Below are 24,287 nucleotides of genomic sequence, written 5' to 3' on the forward strand. Positions count from 1 at the left end.
ATTTTAAAAGTGTGTATGAGCTGTGTCTTATTACCAATAAAGTACGGGAAGTTTAACATGGTAATTTTGAACATGTAATGTTTTGGACACGTCTATTTTGGCATTCTGATATATTAACCCTTTCTTTCTTTACTTAAGTGGCATTAAGTATGTTGAACTGTAAAGTAAATAAATATATGTCATGAAATAAAGTAAATCCTAAATTGTTTATCTATATAATTTTAAATTAATTTTCGTACTATTTTGAAGACATGAAATTGATCGTATACCAGCAGTTATGAGCAGTGTCAATCAGAATTGTATTATTGTATTAATATACACATGTCCATGTAGAGACATTGTAGATGCTAAATTGCGAGCAAATTTTTGATATTTTGAACAGTGTTGCCATGGTGAAGCAATACATTTATGGCAAAAAATGGGAAACAGGAAGTGCCTTATATCTTCTGTGTGCATTGTGTGATGTTGATGAAAATTCAGCTGTATGTTTGGTAATGGGGGCTGATCACATTGATGCGGCTATTATGGGTCACGGTCATAGCGCCACTAACTGGCAGCAGGAAGTATGGCACTTTTAACAGACTATGAAATAGCCCTCTTATGTTTACATGAATTGGTTAAAAATTCTTTAGAATAATGTCAAGACACTGCTGATGTAAAATTGTAAAGGAATATTTGATATCTTAAATAGTGTTGCCATGGCAACACATTAATTGTTATTATTTCTTCCTATATTTGGATGTTTTTGAGGCTCTTGGCATACTTAAAATTTCATGAAATTTTGCACACACATCAGAGTCGTTGGACATTAGGGCTGGGCAAAAGTTCACACATGGGCATGTGGGGGGCTCTGTAGCACCCCTTTAAAATGGGTGTGTAAGACGGCCTCTGTAGAACACCCATTTTCACCTACAGTCACCAAAATTGGTACATATATAGTTCTCATCAAGCCGGACAACTTTCAAAATTATAGTTATTAGCTCCACCCAACAGGAATTTGGATTTTTTTAAATATTGCAGTCTCTGAACTTTTAAATACTCCTCCTAGGGGATTCAAGAGACTGTCACCACATTTAGATAAAATTATGCCAAGACATTGAAGATGCTAAATTGTGAACAGATTTTTGAAATATCGAACGGTGTTGCCATGGCGAGGCATTAAATTAATGGCGAAAAATGGGAAACATGAAGTGTCTCATATCTTCTGTGTGCATTGTGTGATTTAGATTAAAATTGAGATGTATGTTTAGCCTTGGGGGCTAATCACATGGATTTGACTATTTTGGAACATGGTCATAACATCACCACCTGGCAGCAGGAAGTGTGGCACTTACAACAGATTTAAAATAGTCCTCTTATATTTACCCAAATTTCTTCAAAATTGTTTCGAATAATGTCAAATGCCAAATGCATGTGTTCACCTTGCATTGTTTTCCAAAAGCCACCGGCTGGAAATGAACCCATGGTGCTTGGGTTCAATCACTGCTTGCAGCTATATTTTTATTTATTTTTTCAGATTTAAAGATCTAATACTTCACTATTCTTATTGTATACTATTCTTTCATTAATTTATTTCAGGTTTTCGTAGGGTTGAAATAGTTTATACATTTATGTGCACATCAACACCGGTGGCACTCCACGACCACAGTAAGGCAGTCGTCACGGTGATCCTAGCAGCTCTATGCCTGTGCCCCATGTCCAAGGGAAGCTTACACACACTCTGCCTATGGCGGGGACACATCTGTCTGCATTTTGCTTTGCTATTTAACTGGAAAGGAGTGCGAGCTGCTCAAAAGCAGAATGAGTAGTGCACTCGTCCACATTTTCACTATTTACTATTCAATGTGATGTATACACTGGATGTCTGACATTCAGATGGAATCAAAATTCCTGGAGAAAGAAAAGAAGGGAAAAAAAGGAAACCTTCGGGCTGGTAAGGTCTCGCGAGAGTTGCTTTCAACCATGTACTTCCCCCAGCCCGATGGTGTTCCGAGCTTGTGCGGAAGTGACGCAGTTTGTGTGGATGTGGGGCTGTCATGGATGAAATTGGCTCGTCGGAGGCTCTCTCTACCGTGCGGACTGACACTACAGAGGGGCTGATAGAGCTAGAGGATCTGGAGCGAGTGTACGCACAGCTATGTGCCGAAGAGGTGAATATTTATATGTGGATACGCTGTTAGTCAGCCCCTGGCAGTACAGCACAGGCAGTATACGAACATAAAGATTAGATAGACTGTCAGCTAGTTTATTGTTGATAAACCCAAGAGTCAGTGTATCTGTGAGATTTTTGTGTGTGTGTGTGTGTGTGTGTGTGTGTGTGTGTGTGTGTGTGTGTGTGTGTGTGTGTGTGTGTGTGCGCGCGCGTAGTTAGCACAATTGATTTATTAATTCACCTCCAACAGGCGGAAGTGCAGGTGGATTTGGACGCCCTGATGGGACAACAAAGCAACATAGAAACAAAGATGCTTGCCCTGCAAAGGATGGGGTGAGTGTGCGTGCGTTTTACACTGCTGAGGCTGACAGGCTTCCTGTCCTGTTCAGCTTTGTGAGTGTATTTGTGTTCCTCAGACCCAACTTGCAGCTGATCGAGGGGGATGCTGTGCAGCTGTCTGGCATGATCAGCTTCACCTGCAGCCTTGCAGAGAATGTCAGCAGCAAAGTCAGACAGCTGGATCTCACCAAGGTGGTCAACAAACGTACTTACTTTCAGTCTACCAGATGAACAGCCTGCGAATGACAGCTTCCAGTCTAGCTTTACACCTTGTTTATGTGGTTGTGTTTTAGAAAAGGTTGTACCAAGCCATCCAGCGAGCAGATGACATTCTTGACCTGAAGTTCTGCACAGATGGAGTTCAGACTGCCCTGAGTAAACAGGACTACGAGCAGGCTGCCGCCCACATTCATCGCTATCTTTCTCTTGACCAATCAGTGATTGAGCTCAGTAGGCAAGGCGGAGAGGGTGAGTTTGGGTGTTCTTGCAACCAGTGTACAAGAATCTACTTAGATGTTTAGGGTCATTGTCCTGCTGCATCTCCAACCTTCTACTGAGCTTCAGCTGGTGCACAGCCACCCTGACATTATCCTGTAGGATATCTTGATAAACTTGGGAATTAATTTTTCACTGACAAAATATAGCTGGGTAACAGCAAACAGATGTGATAAACATGAGTGACATGGTTGTCAGGGACAAGGTTAACATTATATTAGTTATATAAAAAGATGGGGTCATTTTTTATTAACTTTCCAGTATGTATTTCACTAACTAGTTAGCAATTTAACGAGAAGAAACTGTTCAAATCCGCACCGTTTAACTCCGCCCTGTCTGCAGAGCCACCATCAGTTCAGCTCTGTAAACAATGGAGTCAGAGCACACTCTGCTGGACAAACTACGCTATGACACCAATTCTAAAGCATTGTTTTCATATCGGTAAAATATTCGCTGATACCGATATATCGGTGAAAGGCTAATATCGTCCGATAATATTGGCCGACCAATATATCGGTTGGGCACTAATGTTAACCGGTTCCAATGATTCCTTCAAGTCTTTAGCTGTCACTTTAGGGTTCTTTTTTACCTCATTGAGCATTCTGTGGTGTGCGCTTTGTGTCAACTTGGCTGGACGGTCACTTCTAGGGAGAGTAGCCACAGTATTAAATCGACTCCATATTGGCAATTTCTCTAACTGTGGACTGATGAATATCTAAGCCCTTCGAGATAACTTTGTAACCCTTTCCAGCATTATGCAAAGCAACAATTCTTGATTGTAGGTCTTTGGAGATCTCTTTTTTGCGAGGCATGGTCCACGTCAGCAGATGCTTCTTGTGAATATCAAACTAAAAATGTTTGAGTGCTTTTTATAAGTCAAAGTAGCTCTTATCCACAAACATGTCATTTCATTAATTGGATGCCAGGTTTGCCAACTCCTGACTCTAATTAGCTTTTGTAGACGTAATTAGCCTTATACTTTTTCCAACCTACATTGTGAATGTTTGAATGATGTATTCAATATGTACAAGAACAATACAATAGTAGTACAATAGTAGTTAAAACCGATTGTGTTTGTTCATTATTGTAACTTAGATGAAGATCAAACAAGATTTTAAGACAAATTTATACATAAATGCAGGTAATTCCAAAAGGTTCACATACTTTTTCTTGCCATTGTAGTGTTCAAACCGATATACACAGAAACTCTCAAGACAATTATAACGTTATATAACTTTATTTGTATATTTTACATTGTGCAGGCAGTGCAGTTGAAGCCAGCCTTGCATTGCTTCAGGAAGCGGAGCACAGTCTGAAGGCGCTGGTTACTAAGCGATTGGAGGAAGCAGTTTCTACAGGTGACTTGCCTCAAGTGGAGCGCTTTTTCAAGATCCTTCCTTTATTGGGACTCCATGAACAGGGACTTGCACGCTTTGCTCAATATCTTTGCTGTCAGGTGAGAGCGTATGTTTGTCCACCCTGTATTGCTGGTGGAATCTGTTAACAATTCATTGGTTCGGCTTTTGGGGTTCTAGTGTTAAGATGACTGTCTTTTGCTCACTTCCCGTTCAGTTGGCAAGGAAGGCAGAGGAAAACTTATTCCTGGCTCTTGGCTCTGATCTTGGTGACCGCAGAGCACCAGTCGTATTTGCAGACACCCTCACACTATTGCTTGAAGGTTAGAACAAACAGATCTCTAGGTATATTACTATTTAGCAACATCCATAATGTTAAAGAGATCAATAAAGATCAACTAAATATTATCTGTATGCATCAGGTATTGCACGGATTGTTGAAACCCATCAGCCCATAGTGGAAACATACTACGGGCCAGGCAGGTTGCACACACTCCTGTCACACCTTCAAAAAGAGTGTGACACACAGGCACAGAAAATTGTAGACAAATTCATACAACAGAGAGATTACCACAATAAGGTGTGTGTATTTTTGTCTACATGCTTTATAAGTGTGTTTATGTACAGTAAAGTACATTCATTAAGGATGCTTTTACATGTGTTTTTTCTGTGCAGTAAATGAATTATTTTGCTATAGTTTCAGGTTATCCAGAGCAGCATGATGAGGGGCATGCCAACAGAAAAGATTGAACCCAGGTAGGATCCATATTATAATCATATAACATGATGATTGTTTGGATATTTTTTGAATTGTATGATTTTATATTTGTCATTGGATGTGTTTAACTAGAGACCTGGATCCTGTGTTATGTGAGGTTACATTAATGAACTCAAGAGCAGAGCTGTACTTTCGATTCCTGAGGCGGCGTATCGTGGCTGATTTTGAAGTTGCAGATGCAATGGCAGATGAAGCAGTTATACAAGGTAACAACTACCTGGTTTTCTGGTAGTGTGTGCAGAAATCAGTTTCTTACGAAATTCATTTTGCAGCACTTGTACGTAACTGTTGGCACGTGGCTTAGGGGTTTGCGAACATGCTCCAGCACATTGAACTGTGAACGTGGTGCTTGTGCAGGGCAACACAAGGTTGAATCTGACTTGCAGCATTTTCAGATCCCAATTCTCCCCATTATTTCCTGTCTTATCTCTGTTGTCCTTAGGGCTGTCACGATTACTCAATTTAATTCGATTACTCGATTAAAAAACCATAACATTACTTCAGAAATGCAACAGAACTAAAAAAGATGATATCCAGTTTTCACAGACCTGATGGACACACGCAATAAGCTCATCTGCATGCGTTTTACCGTGCTACACATCCAAATGTGCGAGAGAAGATGAGCCATTAGTTTCTGTGCGGGACACGGTGAAACACATTGTAATGCCCACTAAACCTATTTATCTACACAATCGTTTGCAATATAGGCTTGTATGAAGCAATATAAAATAATGTAATGACAAAGGCCCGTCGGACTTGCATAAAGTTACACAAGCAGTGACGGATGCACAAAACACTTTCTACTCAGTAAATCTGACTGAATCCAGAGAATCTGAAAAGGTTATTTTCTGCAGATTTTAATTTATGTTCCGTTCTGTGTACATTAATTATCATTTAAATGCAAATGCGATCTTCCTCCTCATGTAAATTAGATTTCATGATGATTAAGTTTGTAATAGTTCGCAATGCCCCACTTCTGATAAATATTTTATAGTTTATGGCCATTATCACAGATAAAACTCAGTATGGGAACCCAGAGAATGTTATTTATTGAATAAAGCAGCAGCTCTGTTTGCTGTCAGTCAAATATCAACGTGAGCCGTTAAAGCTACACAGCTGTGTGTCTCGCCCCACAGACACAATATAAAACTTTGGCTTACCTGAAGGAGAAATTAGTGGAAACATGTATCTCTCAATGACATGATTACTGTTAATATTGTATTCTGTGTTGCATGTACAGTAAGTGATAGTTAAAACAACAACATACAAATAAAATGGCTTTTTATCTCCATTAAATTTTAAAACATGTATATACACTGCCTGGCCCCCCCAAAAAAGTTGCCATTTGGATTTAAATAAGCAGATACTAAAGAGCCTATGATTGGATCATTATTGCAGTGATTAATATGTTTCAGCTGGCAACAATTCTTTTAACCCTAACTGATGCAGTGTGTAGCTTCTCATTTCTTAAACATCCATGTCGGAAGACGAATCCCGTGGTCGTGGAAAAGATGTTACTCTGTTTCAGAAGAGGCAAATTATTGGCCTGCATCAAGAAAAGAAAACAACTAAGGAGATTTCTGAAATCACTGGAATTGGGTTAAGAACTGTCCAACGCATTATTAAAACCTGGAAGGATAGTGGTGAACTGTCAGCTTCTCAGAAGAAATGTGGTCAGAAAAAAATCTTGAATGATCATGATCGGAGATCACTAAAACGCTTGTTGAAGTCACATTGTAAAAAATCGACAGTAGAACTCACGGCTATGTTTAATAGTGAAAGTAAGAGCATTTCCACATGCACAGTGTGACGAGAACTTACAGGATTGGGACTAAACAGCTGTGTGGCCACAAGAAAGCCACTTGTTAGTGAGGCTAATCGGAAAAAACGGCTTCAGTTTGCTAGGGAGCATAAAGATTGGACTGTAGAGCCTTGGAAAAAGGTCATGTGGTCTGATGAGTCCAGATTTACCCTATTCCAAAGCGATGTACCCATCATGCATAGTGCCCACTGTAGAAGCCTCTGGAGGCAGTGTTATGATCTGGGGTTGCTTCAATTGGTCAGGTCTATTCCAAAGAGATAGGCACATCAGAGTAAGAAGAGAAGCGCATGAAAAGATGCACCCGTCGTGCAATTGTTATGATCTGAGGTTGCTTCAACTGGTCAGGTCTTGGCTAAATTCATCTAAAATGAAGTCAGCTGACTATCTGAATGTACTGAATGACCAGGTTATCCCATTGTGATGAGGAGGAGCCCAACAGCCGAATGCTGCAGTTCGGGAGAGAGAGAGCCACATGCAGCTGCCGTGTGTGCATTTGTGTCTTTTTGTTTCATTAAATATTACTTTGACTGTTCAGCCGGTTCCCGTCTCCTCCTTGCCCATTTTAACCCTGTTACACCCATCAATGGATTTTTTTCTTCCCTGACGGCACAGGCATATTCCAGGACAACAATGCCAAGATTCATCAGGCTCAGATTGTGAAAGAGTGGTTCTGGAAGCATGAAGAATAATTTTCACACATGAATTGTCCACAACAGAGTCCTGACCTTAACCCCATTGAAAGTCTTTGGGATGTGCTGGAGAAGACTTTACTGAGTGGTTCGACTTTCCCATCATCAATACAAGATCTCGGCCAAACATCTGGACAGAAATAAATGTTGTGAACTTGCATAAGGTTGTCGAAACAATGCCATGACAAATGTGCGCCATAATCAAAGCTAAAGGCGGTCCAACGAAATATTATTGTGCGACATTTTTTTTGGCCAGGCAGTGTAACTCATCCTCAATAAACAAGATTGGTAAACAGACATTGCTTCTGAAAAGATAAAATATTTTATTTTCATGGCATGTTTTCCCATATTTGAGTTCTAAACTGAAATGTCTAGATCATTTTGAACTAGTAGATCTTGCATTTGTAGATCTTGCATTTGAAAAAAAAAAAAGGGCACACCTGGAGTAGCCAGTCTCTGTCAGCTTGAATTATATAACTTTTTATTTTACAGATCTGTTTTAGATCTTTTTTTCACAATTGTTTTGTTGTTGTTATTCCGTCCTAGGTGCATGTAGGCTAATGAATGCATGTTAGGCAAACGTGACTTCACCTCGACAACTTTATACAATCTGAGTTAAATAATTTTTCAGATTACTCGATTAATTGTCAGAATAATCACAATATTTCTCAATTACCAAAATAATCAATAGTGACCGCCCTAGTTAAAATGTGTTAATAAAAAATGTGTTAAGTAATGAATGTAACTCCTAGGAAATAATTTATGTGCAAGTCTGCAAATTTCATGTTGAATATTTAGGCAAATGAAAACTTGTAATTATTGTTTGAAAAAAAAAAATATTGCTTATGTGGTTAACGTTTGTTTCGGTTGTTTTACAGAGCATCAACAGAGTTTAGAGCGGTTACTAAAGGATTGCCAACTGAGTCGGACAATGCAGGAGCTTATTGGCTTTTATATTCCAATGGAGGAGTATTACATGAGAGAGTCTGTCAACAAGGTGAAACACATATAGGTTGTTACTTTGTGCTGTTATGGTGTAGATGTACATTATACTTGAGTCCGAGATGGCAGAGCTTTTGTCAGTCACGTGTACCTTTTTGTGATGTGTTTTGTCTGTACCTCCTTTTACATTTATCTATTGTTTCTATATTATTTGTTTTTGTTTTGCCATTAGTTCTTACTGGAGCAAAACTTATTTATCAAATTGTACTGATTTTCCAAATGTTGTGACCTTTAAGGCAGTTTCCATTGACTCAGCTGAGGCCGGTCAGCTGAGTTCCAGCATGGTGGACGATGTGTTTTACATTGTGAAGAAATGCATCAGTCGAGCCCTCACCAGCAGTAGCTCTGACTGTGTGTGTGCTATGATCAATCATGCAACCAGTGTCCTGGAGACAGACTTCCGGTACACGCACAGACAAATTTGTCATTTGAATTAGTATACGATTATTAGTATGTTCATTTTTTTTCTCAGACTGGATGTACTGAAAGAATTATATTAGTTGTGCTTAAAGAGAATGCAAATCAAGACCTATTTACAGCAACAAAGAATTGTTTGTAAAGCAAACAGCTAATAATTTGCTCAACCAAACCCCAAATTCTTTGAATTGCATCTTTAATATTTCATTCTTTCTGTAAAGAGAGGTGTTAGTGTGTAAGCTGCGAGCTGGTTATCCAGTCAGTGCACTGCAGGACCTGCAGCGCGGAGTCAGCAGTGCTGTCAGTATGATGCAGAGCAGCTTGCAACACGGCAAGATAACAAACCTCACACAAACTCTCGGCATAGAGAGCCAGGAGCAAGCAAAGAGTGCCTACTTGGTTAGTCAAACACACACACACTGTTGTACCACCTTGTCCCATTATATAACTGTAATGCATCACCCTTTTTACCCCTTGTAGCTAGTTTTGTCACATACTCACTCTGTGTTAAAGTTCAATTATAATATATTCTCAGGTGGTTCTCAATAATGTGGAAGTCTGCAGTGAGAATATAAGCACTTTGAAAAAGAATTTGGAGGTGAGTATTCTGCAACTCTCTACACCATCAAAGATTACTTTTTATTACATGCTCTGTCTGTAGGTGACTGAAATAGTCTCCATAGTAATATTACATAAGACATGTTCATGTTTGTGCAGTTGGCTGAAATATTTCCTATTTATTATTTGTATTTTTTGTGTAAGAGTAGCAGTTGTCCATTCAGAGGGAGTTAGGGAAGCACTTTCCCAACATTGTGTTATGTGCTGTTAATTGAAAATAAAGAAACACTCCATACACTTTCTTGTATTCACCTGTACAACAGGATAATGGTACATAATTTTTTACTAGCTTGAGTTTTTGTAATCATGTGAGTGCATTATAATATACAGTACTGTGCAAAGGTTTTAGGCACTTGTGAAAAATGTGAGGATGTCTTCAAAAATAATGCCATAAATAGTTTTCATTTAAAAATTAACATCATACAAAGTCCAGTAAACATAAAAAAAATAAAAATACATCAATATTTGGTGTAACCACATTTGCATTCACAACAGCAACAATTCTCCTAGGTACACCTGGACAGTTTTTCTTGGTTGTTGGCAGATAGGATGTTCCAAGCTTCTTGGAGAATTCACCACAGTTCTTCTATCTGTTTAGACTGTCTCAATTGCTTCTGTCTCTTCATGTAATCCCAGAATGACTCGATGTTCAGTGGGGGGCTTTGTGGGGGTCATTCCGTCTGATGCAGGGCTCCTTCTATTCTATTTTATTTGCAAAAGGAATGTTTGGAAGTCCAAAATATACATTTCCTATTGACACACTAAAGCTGAGGATACAAATAACCATCTAAAGACATTTTTTTGTGAAACATCTTATGTGCCTAAGACTTTTGCACAGTACTGTACTTTATGAAATTGTAATACCCTAGTTTGAACCTCCCACCTCTATCTACCTTATGTTGACATTTGACTGTGTGAACATGTCCTTCCCCTCCTCCTCTTTATCTCAGAGTGATTGTGCCAAGTTGTTCAGCCAGGGAGCAGGCTCTGAGCATGCAAAGGCTAAGATAGACAGCTGCCTATCTGATTTGGTGAATACTTCCAGCAAGTTCAAGGACCTGCTCCAGGTCAGTGAGAATCAGTTTAAATGTGTAATAATATCTTTTCTCATGGGAATATTTGTAGTTTTTCTGAACAGTTTTGTGGGCATGTGTTTGTACAGGAGGGCCTTCAGGAGCTAAATAACACAGCCATCAGGCCACAAGTAAAACCCTGGATCAGCAGCTATCTGTCAGTCTCTCACAATATTGAAGAGGTTTGACAATGCATTGCTAACTACTTGGTGTTGAGCCTTTGCGGTTTAGGAATAACAAAGTGTAATTGATTTATGATGATGATGATGATGATGATGATAGAAACGAACGAATGAATGAAGAGGAAAATTGAGGAAAGACTGATGACTTTTGCTAAAGATTTGAGAGTTTGATAATGCTATGTGTGGTTACTGATTTTCTTTTTAGGAGGAGTTCAGTGAGTATGAGGCCAATGATCCTTGGGTTCAACAACTCATTGTCCAATTGGAGCAACTCATGGCCGATTTCAAGGTATTTTAAGTTTAACCTACAATACACATACAAACACATTGTAAATATTTCTCTCTGTAGGTGTGTCTGTCATCAGTCATCTATGATACTCTGACTAGCCTGATGACTAGCCTTATTGCCATGGAGATGGAAAAGACTGTCTTCAAATGTACCTTCAGCAGGGTGAGATGAACCCCCACCCCATTCTAACACAGCAACACCATACTTTAAATTGGACGTGTAATTTTTTCTTTGTTAAAACTCTTTAATGCATCCTAGCTTAATATACAAAGTCAATTATAAGAAAGATATTTGTAGCCTCTATCAAAACATCTGTTAAAGTGCACATCTAATTCATTACAGCAACATTAGCTTGACCAATGACCATTGGTTGTTTGTACAACCAATGGAAGAGGAGTGGAATCTGTTTGAAAGCAAGTAGCAACTTGCAAGAATTGCAAAAATAATGACTGTTCTCAAACACCCATCCTCCATTGCTCGAGGACCTCCTCCAGCCCCAAACTCATGCCATTAGTTGTGCCAGTTTTGTAATAGCAGTCAGGTTGCCCAAACAAACAAAAGTTCTGTTTGGGTCTACAGAAATGACACTCATCATTTTTAAAGTCACAGACTGTCTTGTCCATTCTGGGTTTTAGCTTGGTGGATTGCAGTTTGATAAGGAGCTGCGCTCTTTGGTTGCATACCTCTCCTCAGTCACCTCATGGACCATCAGGGATAAGTTTGCCCGACTTACACAGATGGCAACTATTCTCAACCTAGAAAGGGTATGTGGCTTTTTGACTGACATATCTGAAAGGCAGTTGACATATAGTTATATATATAACTATAAGGACAGTGTCAAAGATAGTTTGAATGTTTGTTTTTGTATTTATTGATGTTGTTCCTCTTTTAGGTATCAGAGATCCTGGATTATTGGGGGCCCAACTCTGGGCCTTTGACTTGGCGTCTGACCCCTGCGGAGGTTCGACAGGTCTTGGCACTCAGGGTAGATTTCCGCAGCGAGGACATAAAGAGATTACGACTCTAATAAACATGCTTTAAACTGAGTTTTTATGCTTTAGAAATGGCTTTTGGGTAACTCAAATCAAGGCATGTTGTCTTCCAGCATTTGTATACACTAAGATTAGCCCTGTGTGGTTTATTTTTATATATATAATAAATGTATTACCAGTCAAATTATGTATCAAATTGTCTGTCTTTCATCTGGTCTGATGCTCGCACTCACCTTGCAGTTCAAGGTCAATATCCTGTGCCCAAGAATGTATTTTTTGTTACATGATGTAAAGCTTTTTTAAAGACATAGCTGACCCAAAAATGAAAATGATGTTATCATTCACTTGCCCATGAAACACAAAAGATGTTTTTGATTGCATGCTTTTTTCATACAATTAAAGGGATAGTTCACCCAAAAAATTTAAATTCTCTCATCATTTACTCACCCTCATGCCATCCCAGATGTGTATGACTTTCTTTCTTCTGCAGAACACAAATGACGATTTTTGGAAGATTATCTCTGCTCTGTAGGTCCTGACAATGCAAGTGAATGGTGACAAAAACTTTGAAGTGCCAAAAAGCACATAAAGGCAGCATAAAAGTAATCCATATGACTCCAGTGATTTAATCAATGTCTTCTGAAGCGATCCAGTTGGGTTTGGGTGAGAACAGACTAAAATATAACTCCTTTTTCACTGTACATCTTGCCATTGCAGTGTCTGGGCACGATCATGATTTCAAGCTAGATTACACTTCCTAGTGCTTGATGCATGCATAGAGCACTAGGAAGTGTAATTGATGTTGAAATCTTGATCCTAAAAAGACTGCTGATGTCAAGGTTTATAGTGAAAAAGGAAGCACACCTTGGTTTGTTCTCATCCAAAACCATTTGGATCGCTTCAGTAGACTTTTTTTCAAGTTTTATGGATTGTTTATGCTGCCTTTGTGCTTTTTGGAGCTTCAAAGTTTTTGTCACCATTCACTTGCATTGTCAGGACCTACAGAGCTGAGATAATCTTCTAAAAATCTTTTTGTTCTGCAGAAAAAGAAAGTCATACACATCTTAAATGGCATGAGTGTGAGTAAATGATGAGAATTTTCAGTTTTGGGTGAACTATCCCTTTAATAGTGAATGGTGACTGAGGCTAACAGTCTGCCAAACATCTCCTTTTGTGTTCCATGGGAAAAAGTCATATGGATTTGGAAGAGCATAAGGGTGAGTAAATTACTGAGATTATTTGTTTATTATTATCCTTTATGACCTATAAATGACTGGTGTGATAATCTTCCAAAGCAGAGACTCAGAACTGAATGCATGAATTGTTTGTCTAAAGGTTATAAATGTCATGACATTATGTTGTGAGGCTCTTTTTTTTTCTTTTTCGTAATAATATTCAAAAGCGGTTTACTTCATTCATCTTTACTATCTGCAGTCACCTGCGTGTAAGCAATCAGTTCACTTGGACCTGAAGCTCTCATCTTAACGCTCGGATATTAAAAACAATGTTAGAAAAAACAAATGATACGCGATTGTTCACACACTTGTATGAAGTCTCTGTGTGCGTGTAACAGTTTGACATGTGGCAGTGGGCAGATCTTGGGCAAAACTGCTGCAGCGGAGAGCCCCTTCATCTCAGAAATCAACACAAATGTATATCGTGACATATAAAATAAGAAGGACCAGTCCGCTGACGACTTCTCAGTCCCGTGTTGCGCTGTACCGGACAGCCCGCGCCCTAAAATACTGATACAAACACATCTAGCCATCTCTTTGTCCTGGAGAAAGACGAGAGGAGTTAAATGAGAACTACGAAGAAACTCAAATGCTGTCGCCTTGCTGCGGTGATCTTCCACACATACTGTCCTATGCGTTTTTAGTCCATCGTTTTCCATCAGATTTTCTAACTAATGACGGCTCCGGTGGAGATCAGACGGTCCCTTTCCCGCAGCTCCTCCTGCAGACGCGCTTCGGAGACGCGCAGCTGTTGGATGGTGTTCTTCATCTCATTCATTTTGATCTCCATCAGCGCAATTATATCCCGCTGCTCGTTCAGTTTGCGCAGCAGTTCTCCTGACGTCGTGCCGGTGGTAAGCGAGTACGAGTGTTCCGCTCCACACAGCGCGAGATCGGCCACGGGGATCGCGCTGCCCGCGGGCAGATCTCCACCCTCACCAGACACCACCGCCGTGAGGCAGGAGTCTGTGAGATCCACGGGTGCCAAGTACTCGCCATTTTGGCCTATCTGCAACAAGGTCGTGTTTTCGGTGTACCCCTCATCTTCCACTGGTGCAGCCTCGCTGGTAATGATGGGCACAACCGCGGACACTTTCCTGGTTCTGCTCCGTCTACTCTTCCTCTCGTTCACTCCACGCAGAGGGAAAAGGGTCGGGACGCGGATGGTGTAGGTTTTCCTGCCCCCGGGGAAGTGTACGCTGCATACGCGGTGCCCGATGGTGGGCTGGAAAGTGCTGAAGCAGCCGCTCACTCCGGCCCGTGAAATGTTATTCAGCCATATCCCGCGCTGAGAAGGGTCCTTGGGAAAGGTGTAGAATCGCAGCTCGCGGTCCCGGTGTGTGTTGTTGTAGCATCCAGGCACGCAACAAGTAAAGCCTGGCATGATTGTGTAGAAGACCCACCGGTATTACCGCAATCCTTAAGAGGTTTCCCTAATTTGTGTTGTGTTTGGTTCCTTCGTCTGCTGTTATCCAGACCAGCGGCCTACAAGCGGAACTACACGTCCCACAATACTTAAGACTTCCTGTTTTGTTTTCAAATGCAAGTTGATAGACTCGTGTCTGCGCACAAATACGCATTTCATGATTGGCCTACTTCAATATAAAACAGACTGTGCGCAATTTTTTTTTTTTTTTTTTTTATAAACCCTGCAAACATACAATTGACAGATACGTATTAATTTTGCTTTATATTTTCTTTTAATTATGGTGATGTAGATTAGAGATGGCCTTAATATTAATCTCATCACATATGTAATCATTTATGCACAGCAAGGGAATCCTTCTCACCTTAAGTGTGCTAGCCGGACCATACCCTACTTGGAGTGTACAGTACATAATACTTTAGCCCCCATATAATGCCTAGCTGTTTTTACATTCATGTTAACATATGAATAAACATTTGAATATTCTTGCACACATTAATAGACAGATTAAAGGAATATTCCGGGTTCAATACAAGTTAAAGTCAATCAACAGCATTTGTGGCATTAATGTTGATTACCTAAAAAAAAAAGTTATAAATAAATATCTTGAATCGTCCCTCTTTTTCTTAAAAAAAAAAAAAAATAATAAAAAAAACATCGAGGTAACAGTGAGGCACTTACAATGGAAGTGAATGGGACCAATTTCGGAGGGTTTAAAGGCTGAAATGTGAAGTTTATAATAATAAAAAAAGCACTTGCATTCATTATTCTGTTAAGTTGTTTAAATTGTGATTTCAGTAATTTTAGGATTTGTTTACATTATTTCGTCATGGCAAAGAAGTTGTAAAATTGACTATAACTTTAAACAGGAAAGGTTAAGTGATTTTATCACACTAAAATCACGTTAACACGCATAATGTTTATATCTTGTGGCTATACTTTTGAAACAGTATTTTAACATTCTATATATATATATATATATATATATATATATATATATATATATATATATATATATATATATATATATATTATTATTATTATTTTTTTTTTTACTGTGTGTATTTATGTTTATGGAGTGGCCCCTTCCATTTTAAGTACCTTACTGTAACTGTGATTTTTGCTTTTTGTTACATAGATGTGGAATGAGTCAAAATTATTTCTGTGGTAATCAATATTATGCCAGAAAATGCTGCTGATTGAGCTTAACTAGCATTTAACCCAGAACATTCCTTAAATACATAGTTTCATAATACTGTATGTATAATACAGTATGTAACAATAATGCATTAACACCTGAGGTCACAATTTTCTGTATTCTAAATCTTACCACATCAAGGTTTGCAATTACCCCAGAAAAGCTTTTTGCAATATCCTTCTTTAATTTTTCTCTATTCAGTTTTGTGGCATGTGTAACAAATATTATTTTTACACAAATATTATTTTTACATATATTTAAACAGTTAATAATCTCTAATACACAAAACTAGAATAGTTTCACAGATGTATTAAGCCTGTTTATTTATTAAGTTAGTTTAAATTAGATTCGATTATATTACAATAGATTAAACTTTCTTGTCATTGTGCAGAATGCAGGTACAAAGCCAATGAAATGCAGTTAGCATCCAACCAGAATTGCAAAAATTAGTTCATAAATAGATATGGTAAAGTGCAAATTGGCAGTGAGGTATATGTTTCAGCACAGTGCAAGTAAGCATTGACCATAAGACATTGTATAGAACTGACAGAACGGTAAGTGTGCAAATGTCAATGTATATGGCAACCCATACTGGCAAATACAGGAAAATGGCAATATAGATACTTAACTATCTAGAGATACGTAACACTAAGACAGACAAATAATATGTAGAATAAGGATATATAAATAGAAATCTTGTTTGTACCGACGTGGTGCACATTACGATATGTGCAAAAGAAGAACTAGTAAGAGGACAGTAGTTAATAGTCTTTTAATAGTCAGGGCTTTTGCTGAGATTGAGTAGTAATATGATCCTAACATGGCAGCCCCCATGAGGGGAACCTTTCCATGTATTAAAACAGATTTTTACCAATTAAGGTTACCAATATGATTGGAGTCCTTATGTAAGCGGTAGGGATTTTTATACTTAAAAATTACAATTTATTTCTTTAGAAATAAAACATATTAAATGAGGGGGAAAAAATTAATGAGTGCACTTTTAAGGCATTTATAGCAGATGCTCTTATCCAGCATCTGAGGTTGTATGATTAAAACACAGATAGTGTAACCTATTACAACACTAACTAAAATACCTTGACAATGAGACTGCCTAGTGTTATCTTGAACTGAGAAAAGTATTTATTGAATTCTAAATAAATCAAAACTTCCCTTTAATGCATGACATGGTATCATCTCACATTATACAGTAAATGGATACAAGTTTTGATACATTTTATTATTAGACCTTCAGCGTTATCTAAAATTATGCGTCTATCACACATGTTTGTATGTAGCACATGCTTACATCATAGATAAATACATAAAAAAACATTAGTCTGCTCAAAGGTCAATCTAGGGGGCTTATCTTCATGATAAGCCCCAAGCACTACGTAAATATGCATTTGCAGTTTGTACCTAAGATAAAGAGGTATCGTTTTTAAACGTTGCTTTTACATTTATTGTTAGCAATGTCCAAGAGAGATGCATTTTATTTTTATTTATTTTTTTCGTATTAATGTCTGAGAAAGATAATTTGAAAAGGGGGCATTCAATGGCAAGTCAACACATGTGGAGGTTTTAGGAGTTAAATTGAAGCCTTATGAAAAATGAACAGCCTCTTATGCGCTGTCTTCCTTTTTCAAATATGGGCGTGGCAGAAAACACGGCGGAAAGAGGCGGCGCGCATGCGCATATCACCTCGAGTGTTTAGCTTTACTAGCGCGTAATTCCACACAGCAAGTAGTAAGCAGCACAGCAGCAGAGTCACGAATGAATCACACACGAAACAGCTTACTTTGGTTTCAAGACAGACGAAGAATGCCCAAAACGTCGTGAGGGTGGGAAGTGTGACGGGTTTGTCCTGTGTTTTCCCCTGTTTCTCGGGCTGTTGAGATGGCGTGACCAGTAGTCTCGGCATGAGAGCTCAGAGCATTACCTAGTGCTGATCAGAGAGGGAGGGAGGGAGGTGGTCATCATCATCATCATCATCATCATCATCATCCTCTGGCCATCATCAGTCTCAACAGCACAGGCGCCATCGCATCAGAAGGCTTCGTGTACAGTAAGTTACATCCATTAACAAGTTAATAACGAGGCATTGAACTGGCACGAGCACAAAATATGTGAAGAATGATTCCGTTTATCTTTGGTTGTGTATGGCTGAGCTCCAGTCACAGTTACGCTTTCAGGGACTCTGTAAATCGGTGTTTACTCTTCAGCTGTCAAGCTTGCTGGTTTCCAGTGTTTCTTATATATATATATATATATATATATATATATATATATATATATATATATATATATAAAATAAAATATCTCTTTAATCTCTGAGGGTCTCTGGCGTTTCTATGGTAGGTTTAGCTCAAGGAAGTGATTCTAATTATAGTCTGCCTCTTAGATGGGGCACAAAATTGTTAGCGTTAAAATCTCTTGTTGGAAATGACGTAATTTGACAAACGTATCCTTTCATATCGGTTCATTTGGGATGTTCAAGAGGGCAGTGCCCTTTACCTTTACGCTCAAACCTAAAGGCCGTTTTGAAAACTTCACTTTCTTGGTGTAGTCTATTTACTATGTTTGCAAATCAGATGTTTCTTTGAGCCTTGTCGAACTAAAAGGAACTACCTTGTGCTTAGTCAAGAGAAGAAATACAATCAAGCTTCTCATTTGCCTATGTTGGGCAGGTGCACAGCTTTTGGGATGTAAGTTAATTTGCATGCCAGCTGGTAAGTCAGCAAAGGGCAGGCTTGTATCTGACAGCTGTCACTCGAGACACTGATAACAGTGGGGTGATACAGCTTCTTATCTCCATTGTGTTTTGATCATGATAGGCTGAAATGGCCCTGAGGTTAATTTTAACTTTGTGCTCAAATGTTGGCACGTTTGCTACACTGTTCGGACAGTTTAGATAGCTTAGCTCCATTATAGGGTTTACATTTTATTTGTCAACATATAACCTGGTTAGACAGACACCCAGTCAGGCACTCAATTGTTTGCAGATTATTTAAAGTCCCTGTGAAGTGCCTTGACAAGCACAGTTCTATATGGTGTTTTGACGTATTTCCTACTGAAACAGGAAGTGGGGGTGGGACATGTCGAATGAGTCATTTAGAAATAGCCAATAGGCTTTAATTTACAGCCACACATACATACCCCTTTCCACCAAGCTGTTCATGTCAGAGCCGCTTACCGGGGAAACTTGAGAAGCGATCTCAAAACTGGCTAGCTTCTCCAAAGACTTGAGAACCGAACAATGATCTAACCGTCAACATTAATCCATAATCAGCTAACAAACACACACAGCACATCGCGGTCTTTGCTTACCACGAGGCTGGAGCCGTTGTGAAAGTCAAATGTATGCGGGTGAATGAGAAGCAAGCGAGTAAAAGATCATATGTTCATGTTTTGAATCATAATGTACTAAGCATAAAGAATAAAGAACACTTACCCAAGCTGTACATCCCAAGAAACCTCCAGCTGCACAAAAAAATCTAGCAACTTTCCTTGGATGTTGGCACGTCCCATTCAGAAGTGATCATCCCTATGTCCTATTCCCTTTAAAGACAATTACCCTCCACTGTGAGAGCTTCAGATGGTTTAAAGGTCGTCAGTCAAAACTCACTTTTTAAGTGATTCTTATTGGAAATTCTGTTTGGAACCACCCTACAGCATGGATTGTGCTCCCTTCGAAATGCCCTGCGAAGGCATGATTAGCGCAAGTTAGAACTAGGGCTGCAACTAATGATTATTTTGATAATAGATTAATCTAACGATTTTTATTTTAGTTGATTATTCGACTATTCGGCGATTATTGCAACGATTAATCATTAGCTCTTAACCGATTATTCAGCTTGTGCCCTGACTTAAAAGGTTGTATTAAACGTGCTTACTAACATTAAAGAGGACAAAATCATCTTTTAAAAATACCTCTAAATGACATTCACTGAATTAATGAGAAAAAATACTGCTTATTTAATTCAGTAAAGAAATTCACTGCAAAAAAATCCCATTGTTATCAAATGTTTTTGTCTTGCTTTCCATTTTAAAATGGTCTAAAAATCCTTAAAACAAGATGCATTTACTTGAGAAGCAACATATGATATTTAGACTTGCTTTAAGAGAATCTTAAATAAGTGTATTTTGTATATAAGTGTATTTTTTTGACTGTAATACTTCTGCGAGTGCAGTAAAGACAAAATATACTTCCATTCAAGATCTAGTCTCTAAAAGCAAGTCTAAATACCTTATATGCTGCTTCTCAGGTGATTGCATCTTTTTTTTAAAGGATTTTTAGATATTTTAAAATACAGGTGCATCTCAATAAATTAGAATGTCGTGGAAAAGTTCATTTATTTCAGTAATTCAACTCAAATTGTGAAACTCGTGTATCAAATAAATTCAATGCACACAGACTGAAGTAGTTTAAGTCTTTGGTTCTTTTAATTGTGATGATTTTGGCTCACATTTAACAAAAACCCACCAATTCACTATCTCAAAAAATTAGAATACATCATAAGACCAATAAAAAAAACATTTTTAGTGAATTGTTGGCCTTCTGGAAAGTATGTTCATTTACTGTATATGTACTCAATACTTGGTAGGGGCTCCTTTTGCTTTAATTACTGCCTCAATTCGGCGTGGCATGGAGGTGATCAGTTTGTGGCACTGCTGAGGTGGTATGAAAGCCCAGGTTTCTTTGACAGTGGCCTTCAGCTCATCTGTCAAAGAAACAGACGCTCGACACGCAAGTTTTGCTTCAGCGGAGCGGCAGCTCCAGCTCCATTTATTCCACAATGAGAGTGTTTCTGTTTTTACTTATTTGGTATTTGTGCATTATAATTCCCTCATACTTTGCGATCTACATCACCTGAAGCTGTTTGGAGTGCATCTGGACTGTGAGCGGTGTAATTCTTCCTCTCCTCAGTCAGGAGCGAACTGCAGTGCTGCTCTCACGTGTCATCATTAGAATTTAATGTGATCTCATGTTACGTTAAATGAGATCAAACGACTATTCAGCAATGAAAATTTTTGTTGACAATTTTTTATTGCCGACGTTGTCGTCGACTAATCATTTCAGCCCTAGTTAGAACACATCCAGGCACACTGAACAGCTGTAGCGGGAGGGTGCATTCTCGTTCTAAAAAGCATTTGATTGGACAAGGTTTCTCAATCTCTATGTGACGTCATGGATGTCTTTTTAGCCATAAGAGAAAGGGTCTGCAGATTTTAAATGCTAATATCCTCTGAAAATTTATTTTGTCAACATTTAGAAGTACACTAGCATATTGTTGACCTTAAAGCTAATAGATATGGACTAAAAGCATTCATTTGATTTCACAGGATCTTTAAAAATACTAATGCGTACTTATTATATTTCTCTTTTCACAGGTTGGGCATCTGTTCGTTTCACACAAGATTGAAATTTGCAGTGTGGAATGAGTATTTCGGGTGAGGGAGAAAGAAACCAGTTCACGTGAAAGTGTCTTCATCGCTCGTGTGTGTTAGCATGATGCTGCCGGGCGTGGGTGTATTTGGAACAGGGCAGACGGTGCGTGCCCTGGTGCCATTACTCCAAAAAGAAGGCTTTCCTGTTCAGGCTGTTTGGGGTCGTACACAAGAAGAGGCAGAGTCGCTGGCTAGTGAGTTGGACATTCCCTTCTCTACCAGCCAGACTGATGATGTACTGCTACATCCAGAGGTTCATCTCGTTTGCATATTGACACCTCCCCCACATACACGCCAGATTGCGGTAAAAGCTCTAGGTGAGACTTATTCATTCTTCAATGAATCCATTCAATCTTTCTCTTGCTCTTCTAATCTTAATCACCCATGTCGACTCAGGGGATTGGGTTGGGTTCCTTCCTGGACTCAACCAGAGTGTTTACTGGTCTACTGTTTACTTTTTTGGCACAAGCTAAAGTGAACCCTTTTCCTGCATGCTGATCAAATGTTTCCCCAATGCCATCTCAGATCACATTAAAGTCCCAGTAGTGTAAGATTGTGATCATAAAGCAGTTGCTTCAAGCAGAATATTTCTAGACATAAGAACATTTTCAGTTTTGATCATTGTTTTATTTTTTTCCTTGTATACTGATTTCTCTCTTTCTCTGTAGGTATAGGTAAAAATGTGATCAGCGATCAGGCTGCTACTCTGACAGATGCCTGTAAGATGGTGACAGCGGCAAGATATTATCCACAGCTTATGAGTATCATGGGAAATTCTCTGCGTTTCTTGCCCGCCTTTGTCCATATGAAACGCCTGCTGGGGGAGGGTTATTGTGGGACTTTACAGGTATTTACATTTGGAATTTACCCTAAAAATTAATCTCAGATATTATTTTGTTTTGTAGTTCGCAGAGTCAAAAATGTTTGAGCAACAAACATATTGTTTGTTTTAAAAAATAGGTAATTCTCTCTAAAAACATTTGATTATTGGAAAACTTGAGTGATTCTGTCCAAGAAGAAGCTACTTGTAATTATTATATACTTGAAGCTACTTGAGGGATTTATTATTGTGTGTCTTATCTCAGACTAGCCACAATTATAAACTCATTCACTTATTTTTTTTCTTTCTTGGCAAGGTGTGTGAAGCACGTGTATATGGAGGCTCACTTCTCAGCCAATCATATGGTTGGGCATGGGAGGAGCTTATGGGGGGAGGTGGCCTGCACACAGTTGGCTCTTGTATCATTGACCTCCTGAGCCACCTCACTGGGCGTCGGGCTATGCGAGTGCATGGAATGCTCCGGACTTTTGTACATCAAGGTGGCCCAGCGGGAGGAATTCGTTCTGTAACTGCAGATGACTACGCTTGCTTTCAGCTGCTGATGAGTGGAGGTGTGGTCTGCAGTGTGACATTAAACTTTAATCTTCCTGGCACAGATCTGCATGAGGTCATGCTTGTGGGGTCATCAGGGCGACTCATTGCTCGAGGAACGGAGCTATATGGCCAACAGACCAGCATGCAAGTAGAGGAGATTCTACTGAATGATGATGATGGTAGTGGTGGTGGAGGAGGAGTAGGACCATCTGTCAGTGGGCTGAACGCCATGGTGACTCAGCTCCGACTTTCCTTTCAGGCACAAGAGGACAGGCGCTCTTGGGCACGGCATCCTGTTTCCATGGCATCCACTTTTGAGGATGGGCTCTATGTACAGACAGTTGTGGATGCCATCAAACGGTCAAATCGCACTGGAGAGTGGGAGTCAGTGGAGGTCAAGATTCAGGATGTAGACCCAAACCACAACCACAGAACCCTGCAAAATTAACACAACATACTGTTATATTCAACATAAACAATTCTCAATCCCTAAAAAGACCCAAGACCTACTAACATCATTAACCTGCCTTTTATAGTAACATAACAGTGCTCACATTTTAAACATAATGAGCCTGAAACTTAATGCATTAATTTCATAGGCCTTACTAACTGAATGTTTTTTTCAGTTATCATGTGACTTGCAAAACACTGGAGATGTATCACCGAATAGAAAGTGTAGTTTGAGGGGTTTTGTAGCTAATTTACTGTAACACAAAGCTTAGCTGTGAAATACTCTTTCAATGCTTTGCCTATTTTTATCTGATGTTTTGAGTTTAAATTTGAGCCCTTCCCGTTTTTATGTGTGTTATCAGTACTGAATATAATAAGCCTGTGCTCTGCTGGTTTTTTCATGTATATAAACCTTATTCACAGTACCGCCATCTTTGATTTTTGACGTGAATGAAAACAAGGCTGTGAGGGATACATTTACAGTCTTTTCAATGCGCTGAATAAAACTGTATAAAGCTCCAAGATCACATCAAATTTTCAAAAACATTTTGGAAAAATGTTTCTGTTTCGTCAGGGGAACAACAGTCATTGAAGAGACTACGTCTATCCTTCACAGCTTCGTTGTCATTTTCATCAAAAATTAAAGATAGTGCTACTGTGAATAAGGGGAATACTGTATATGTGTGTGTGTGTGCAAGAGAGAGAGCGAGCTACATTTAAAGGAAGTCATTTACTCACCCCCATGAAATCACAGATGTGTATAACTTTATTTTTCTTTGGAACACACACACACACACACACGCAAAAAGATTTTTAGAAGAATATCTCAGCTCTGTAAGTCCATACAATGCAAGTGAATGGTGGCCAGAACTCAGAAGCTCTAGAAAGCACATAAAGGCATCATACAAGTAATCCATACGACTCCAGTGGTTAAATTCATATCTTCAGAAGTGAT

The 24,287-nt window shown here is 39.0% G+C and overlaps 3 protein-coding genes across 4 annotated transcripts; 2 read left to right on the forward strand and 1 right to left on the reverse strand.

Annotated features, from left to right (window-relative positions):
* Positions 1–1,982: 1,982 nt before the first annotated feature.
* LOC127413992 (conserved oligomeric Golgi complex subunit 4-like) lies at positions 1,983–12,390 on the forward strand. 2 transcript variants are annotated; one of them, XM_051651629.1, is made up of 19 exons: positions 1,983–2,150; positions 2,403–2,485; positions 2,569–2,683; positions 2,785–2,959; positions 4,249–4,442; positions 4,559–4,664; positions 4,764–4,921; positions 5,039–5,097; positions 5,192–5,325; positions 8,509–8,627; positions 8,869–9,035; positions 9,271–9,448; positions 9,585–9,647; positions 10,618–10,734; positions 10,830–10,922; positions 11,128–11,211; positions 11,272–11,373; positions 11,847–11,975; positions 12,104–12,390. In XM_051651629.1, exons 1-19 carry the CDS (start codon positions 2,037–2,039, stop codon positions 12,236–12,238), a joined length of 2,325 nt encoding a protein of 774 aa, XP_051507589.1. In that variant the 5' UTR covers positions 1,983–2,036; the 3' UTR covers positions 12,239–12,390. The 2 variants fall into 2 exon arrangements, with proteins under 2 accessions (XP_051507589.1, XP_051507597.1); XM_051651637.1 differs by lacking the exon at positions 1,983–2,150 and having other exon boundaries at positions 2,790–2,959.
* Positions 12,391–13,429: 1,039 nt separating this feature from the next.
* On the reverse strand, positions 13,430–15,735 carry LOC127414119 (THAP domain-containing protein 11-like). The gene has a single exon (XM_051651897.1). It carries the CDS (start codon positions 14,820–14,822, stop codon positions 14,106–14,108), a length of 717 nt encoding a protein of 238 aa, XP_051507857.1. The 5' UTR covers positions 14,823–15,735; the 3' UTR covers positions 13,430–14,105.
* A 1,644-nt stretch (positions 15,736–17,379) lies between these two features.
* gfod2 (glucose-fructose oxidoreductase domain containing 2) lies at positions 17,380–24,211 on the forward strand. Its single transcript, XM_051651840.1, has 4 exons — positions 17,380–18,124; positions 21,451–21,824; positions 22,176–22,354; positions 22,644–24,211. The coding sequence occupies exons 2-4, from the start codon at positions 21,569–21,571 to the stop codon at positions 23,328–23,330; spliced, it is 1,122 nt and encodes a 373-aa protein (XP_051507800.1). The 5' UTR covers positions 17,380–18,124; positions 21,451–21,568; the 3' UTR covers positions 23,331–24,211.
* Positions 24,212–24,287: the final 76 nt, after the last annotated feature.

The sequence above is a fragment of the Myxocyprinus asiaticus genome, chromosome 2, assembly GCF_019703515.2.
Source record: "Myxocyprinus asiaticus isolate MX2 ecotype Aquarium Trade chromosome 2, UBuf_Myxa_2, whole genome shotgun sequence".
In the NCBI taxonomy this organism is placed as follows: Eukaryota; Metazoa; Chordata; class Actinopteri; order Cypriniformes; family Catostomidae; genus Myxocyprinus; species Myxocyprinus asiaticus.

What these genes read in the sequence shown, in the direction of transcription:
- LOC127413992 (XM_051651629.1), top strand. Translation starts at nt 2,037, where the DNA reads ATGGATGAAATTGGCTCGTCGGAGGCTCTCTCTACCGTGCGGACTGAC. An exon ending in AGATGAAGCAGTTATACAAG is followed by an intron (nt 5,326 to 8,508) that starts GTAACAACTACC and finishes GTTGTTTTACAG; the next exon opens with AGCATCAACAGAGTTTAGAG. An exon ending in TGAGAGAGTCTGTCAACAAG is followed by an intron (nt 8,628 to 8,868) that starts GTGAAACACATA and finishes GTGACCTTTAAG; the next exon opens with GCAGTTTCCATTGACTCAGC.
- LOC127414119 (XM_051651897.1), bottom strand. Translation starts at nt 14,822, where the DNA reads ATGCCAGGCTTTACTTGTTGCGTGCCTGGATGCTACAACAACACACAC.
- gfod2 (XM_051651840.1), top strand. Translation starts at nt 21,569, where the DNA reads ATGATGCTGCCGGGCGTGGGTGTATTTGGAACAGGGCAGACGGTGCGT. An exon ending in GATTGCGGTAAAAGCTCTAG is followed by an intron (nt 21,825 to 22,175) that starts GTGAGACTTATT and finishes CTTTCTCTGTAG; the next exon opens with GTATAGGTAAAAATGTGATC. An exon ending in GTTATTGTGGGACTTTACAG is followed by an intron (nt 22,355 to 22,643) that starts GTATTTACATTT and finishes TTTCTTGGCAAG; the next exon opens with GTGTGTGAAGCACGTGTATA.